General features: G+C 32.5%; 1 protein-coding gene across 1 annotated transcript; it reads left to right on the top strand.

The window, feature by feature from the left end:
• The first annotated feature begins 2,519 nt into the window (after positions 1-2,519).
• LOC107725978 (uncharacterized) lies at positions 2,520-3,474 on the top strand. The gene is made up of 3 exons (XM_016535415.1): positions 2,520-2,595; positions 2,780-3,074; positions 3,151-3,474. The coding sequence occupies exons 1-3, from the start codon at positions 2,552-2,554 to the stop codon at positions 3,472-3,474; spliced, it is 663 nt and encodes a 220-aa protein (XP_016390901.1). The 5' UTR covers positions 2,520-2,551.
• The last annotated feature ends 1,781 nt before the right edge of the window (positions 3,475-5,255 follow it).

Raw genomic sequence — 5,255 nt, 5'->3', positions numbered from 1 at the left:
AATCTGGAATCTAAAGGTGCAAAAAAAAAAAATCAAAATATTGAGAAATCGCCTTTAAATTGTTCAAAACATGATCTTTACTTAATATCCTAATGATTTTTCGGCATAAAAGAAAAATAATTTTGTATCGTTGGCTATTGCTACAAATATACCAATGCAACTTATGACTGGGTTTGTGGTCCAGGGTCACATATATTATTTTTTAAATTAATTTAGTTAATGTAGCCTAATTAAGATTTAAAAGTTTTAGTTTGGGGTTTATTGTTAATGAAACCAGTCATTAATCAATTTTGCATCTCTTCTAACAGATTGTACTTCCTCTGTCCTGACAGTTTTGGGTAACATTATATTGGCTTTTAGTTAAAGCAATAGCCTAATTAAGATTGATAATCTATAGAGGAGACTGGGCTCAGTAAATATTTTTAAGGATGTTTTTTTTCTGTATATGCCTCTCTAAGTACCATAATTGTGGTTAATCATTTCTATCATTGAAAAAAAATGTAGCATGATGTCACATGATATGTAAGCTACTATTACTGTATATGGAGAAAGTTGGGAAAATGCTTCTAGAGGATTATGTTCAATTGTGTAATTGAACTTCTGACTCATACCATATAGTTGCTAAGATATAGGCCTTGTGGAAATTTCCTTTTGTGAAAACTAATCCTGGTCTCCCCTAAAATGCTCAACAGGTCATTTCATAATCAACAATTGTCGTGAAACTATGATTCATATGCAGTATATATGGAACAAAATGAAATTTCCTCAAGCCCAATATCTTAGCAACTATATGGTATGAGTCAGAAGTTCAACTATCTGTTCAATCTTTTGTAACTATCTTTTGTAAAAAAAAAAATGTTTTAACTGTTCAAAGGTTTGGGGTAAGTACTTTTTTTTTTTTTGAAAGAAATTAATACTTTTATTCAGCAAGGATATGTTATGGATAAAAAGTGATAAAGACTTACATTGTTACAAAAGATTTCTATTTTTAATAAATGATGTTCTTTTTAACTTTTTATTCATCAAAGAATCTTGAAAAAAGTACAACAGGTTCCAAAAAAAGTAGCACAACATGTTTCCAACATTAATAATAAATCAGCATATTATGATTTCTGAAAGATCATATGACACTGAAGACTGGAGTGGCTGTTGAAAATTCAGCTTTGCTTTGCCACCATAGGAATAAATTATATTTTAGTTTTTTACTGTATGCTTCATCAAATAAATGCAGCCTTGATGAGAAGAGACTTCTTTTAAAAAACAGTAAAATCGTATTGATTTCAAACTTTTGAACAGTCTTGTATACTTTATATTGACACATGTGTATCACGTATATGATAATTACTTACTGACATATTTACAATTAATAAATATATTGTCATTCTAAAAAATTATTTGGTCATTTCCTTCATAATTTGGGAATACAGTTATTGAAATTTAAACAGATGAATGCAATGAAAAATTAATGTTGCACCTGATATACTGTTATTTTATTATTCACAATGTACATGTGACAAAGACCACAAACAGCACAAAACGTGTTCACAATCACACACTGATACTACAAATTGAGAAAGAACACTTTTTTTCTTAATGTACTCAGCTTTACTGTATGTCATTTGCATTTCATTTTAATAATGAGAATCAATATACTTATTACAGGAATTCAAAGACAAAAAAAGAAGAAGAAAGACAAAGAAGAACTCATTCTGTCATGTCTTACAAAAGCTGATTACCACATCAATGTAACTAAGGAACCAGTGAACGTAAGATCACTCACACGTTCAGTTTATGTCAGAAACCTATGAATTACTAACTACGAGGTATTATAAGGCATGTAAGTTTTATGTGAGGGAAAACATGAATCACAAACATCACAGACAATAAAACAAGTTAAATAGTATTTAAATAGTATTTAAAATGGTATTGTGTTACGAATATTGATAAAACACAAACCATTCTTCATGAAAATATTATTGAAAATTTGTAAAAACAAAACCATGAAATGTCAAATGACATTTTCTAAACTTCAGAATAAAATGTGTTGCATAATATCACATTAAATCTTAAAAGAAAGCAAGAAAATGCAAAAAATGCAATAATGCATTTTGTTGAAGTTAAACCTGTTTAAAAGTATTAAATATTATTTAAAAGCATTTTAGTATTTAAAATTGTATTGTTCAGAAATACAAAACAGCGGAAGACAGACAGACAGACAGACAGACAGACAGATAGATAGATAGATAGATAGATAGACAGAGACAGACAGACAGACAGATAGATAGATAGATAGATAGATGTTAAACAGGAACTCAACAGGGATGATAAGGAAGCTTGCAAGATTCAAAATGAGAAAAATACGGGTTTCACAAGCGGGGAATTGATGTGCAGTCAGATACTAAAAACGGTGATGTTACCGTCAGCATCCCTTGCTGCGCAATTCTGCATTAGCTAATCAACCACAACTATAAAAGGACTGATTCACTGTAGAAATAACAGTCAGGATTAAAGATAAGAGCTGAAGACGAGTTCACTACAAGATCCAAGAAACATGAAGACCTCGACCCTCCTGTGTCTTTGTTTCTTAGGTTTCAGGTGAGTCCTAATGAGCCATTTACACGATTCTAGAAGTTTTTTTTTTTTTTTTTTTTTTACATTTTATGAGGTATGAATATGTGCAAAATTGTAATGGTTAACATAAACAGTTGTTCTGCTTCTCTTCAGTGATGATTTGTGCATATCTTAGATACGGTTGTAATTCACATGTTTCATGTTGTAGTTACAGTCTGGCAGTGGAGGATGTGTATGAATATCTGTGGGAGAAGAATAAAGACATCGCCAGTAAAACAATCGAGTTGGACTTCCTGAGACAAATGGAGAACGGCAGCCTGCAGGCGGAGCGATACGTCAACTTCACCATACAAGACATCGGCTATCTACTGAAAGTCACCAAGATGTTGAAGAGAATGAGTGCAAAAGTAGCTCTGCCCAATGACATCAAGAACTTCATGAAAGGCAGATACTCGAGCTACAAAAGTTTTGCAGACTTCCTGCTCAAACAATACTTTTTCAAGGTAAGAACATAAAAACAAAGACTTTAAACATTTCAAGTTGCTTCTGAATTGACTGAAGATGCTTTATACTCCACAGGGTGAGCCTCCCATTCAGCAAACTCCAGCTATGAAGAAGTATCTTTCGTTCTACAGAAACCTGATGGACAATGATGAGCCGCTGTACTTTGCTGTGGGTCTTCTGCCCTGCTCCAGACTCTGGGTTTGGCTGGCAGATAATCTCAACATTCCTTCAACCAATGCCTACTACACTTGGAAGGTGGGAAATATGGGCGGCCATCCTGAGAAACACTACAAAGCTCTGCTGAATAATTATCTCAACACACCTGAGAAAGTGGCGAAGGCTAATGCTGTATTCCGCGCTCAGATTCAGAATGAGCACGATTTCTTCTTCTCATCTTGAGAGAGGTGTTGTAAATAGCCTACTGTCTGAGCAACAAATTATTTGAAGTATTTTTAAAATATTGATGAATGTATTTGGTTACATATTTTAAGGTTAATATGCAATAAAAATATTTAATCATTTAAAATTAATTTAATATTTTATTCAAGTCTAATGTAAGCTTTGAACAAGCTGTATGTCCACAGCCAGTTTAAACAGAAATTTAATTCTGCTCTGTTGTTTCTGAATATTCAGTGTCTGTACCCATCAACAATAAAATGATCTGCTAATAAAAATATCTCGCATTATTATTATTTTTTTAAATACCATCAAATGTGAAGTAAAAAACTGTACTGTACCAAAAATTACACAAAATGTCCCAATTTTCACTGTAGTAATTAACAGGTTTTTAGGGTAGCATATTTGCAGCCTTTTATCATCACTTTTACAGTGTTTTTTTTTTCATATATTCTTTAATAAATAAAAAAGATAAAATGGCTATTTGCACTTTTTGAGAAAACTGCCTTTTTTGACAAAATACTTTGTGCAATATATTGCTTTGATAAACTGCACATATGTGAGAAAATCTTTTACTGTGTTTTAAGCATTGAAATATTTTAATATTACAAAATACTAAAATGTTTTCCCTATCACATTCTGTCAGCCTATGGTTCCACTAGTTTGGACAAAGCAGCAGACCTGGGCAAGCAGAAGTTGAAGAGAGTTGAAGACAAGTGCGCATCAAGACACAAGAAACATGAAGACTGTGGCTTTTCTTTATTTTTGTTTCTTATATTTCAGGTAAGGTCTTCATTTTTATGTTCATGTGAGGAACAACTTTGGCATGCTTACTAAACATTGTTTTTGCACCTGTAAATTTGACAAAGCAATCTAACACTTTAAATGAATGGGAATTAATATAATGGCTCTTCATTGATTTTCCTTGATCTTTCGCTGATTGGAAATGCATGAGAGGTTGTATTGACCAGTCTCATCAAGTAACAATTACTGAACTTCTTGTCTAAGAATTCAATTTAATAATAGTTTGTGTATAACAGGTATACAGTCCTAGTAAGAGTTTGGAAATGAAATCTGTGGTGGATGTTTATGAATTTCTAATAACTCTGCCTGATGATCTCAAGGACTTCTTTAAAGGCAGATACTCAAGTTACAGGTTTGATTTGACGCTCAAACTATATTTTTTTGAGGTAAGATTAAATAATTCTTCAAGTTGGTTCTTAATTCATTGAAGATGCTTTATAATCTAATTTCAACAGGGTGAGCCAAAATATTTCTCCAACATTCCTCCAACCAATGCCTACTACACTTGGAATAGGGCTGCACGATTATGACAAAAATCATAATTGTCGATTATTCCCTTGAAATTGTAATTGCGATTATTAATTACGATGATCACAATTTACATTGAATGATGTTTATACCATTGTCTGATGCAACTGCATGCCGTATTTTTATATGAAAATAAACAAGTTGAAAACACTGCGCGACACACTGCTCTCCGCCTCAAACCGCTTTCAGCCCTCAAACACTCTCTCTCACATTTTATATCATATTAGCGGTATCTATCTCAATTTACCGTTTTATTTCTTTAGTTTGGATTACATCCCTTAATCAAAAGATTTTCTTTGTCTGAATTTACTCCACCCCTGAGCATCTGTCATTAAGATTAACAATTAGCATTCTTCAAGTAACATAGTCCTCCTTGGACATCGTATAGGCTGACATATTTCTGCTGTCACACGGTAAAAACTGGCGTACTGCTCAGCCCAACTGCTCGTTCA

This window comes from Sinocyclocheilus rhinocerous, unplaced genomic scaffold (genome assembly GCF_001515625.1).
Source record: "Sinocyclocheilus rhinocerous isolate Xijiao unplaced genomic scaffold, SAMN03320098_v1.1 scaffold395, whole genome shotgun sequence".
NCBI lineage: Eukaryota > Metazoa > Chordata > Actinopteri > Cypriniformes > Cyprinidae > Sinocyclocheilus > Sinocyclocheilus rhinocerous.
The sequence above is the reverse complement of the archived record's forward strand: the minus strand, read 5'-3'. Positions and strand labels throughout refer to the sequence as shown.

Excerpts from the sequence above, each read along its gene's own strand:
- LOC107725978 (XM_016535415.1), top strand. The coding sequence starts at position 2,552 with ATGAAGACCTCGACCCTCCTGTGTCTTTGTTTCTTAGGTTTCAG. Across the intron at positions 2,596-2,779 it reads CTTTGTTTCTTAGGTTTCAG|TTACAGTCTGGCAGTGGAGG; the intron begins GTGAGTCCTAAT and ends TTCATGTTGTAG. Across the intron at positions 3,075-3,150 it reads TCAAACAATACTTTTTCAAG|GGTGAGCCTCCCATTCAGCA; the intron begins GTAAGAACATAA and ends TATACTCCACAG.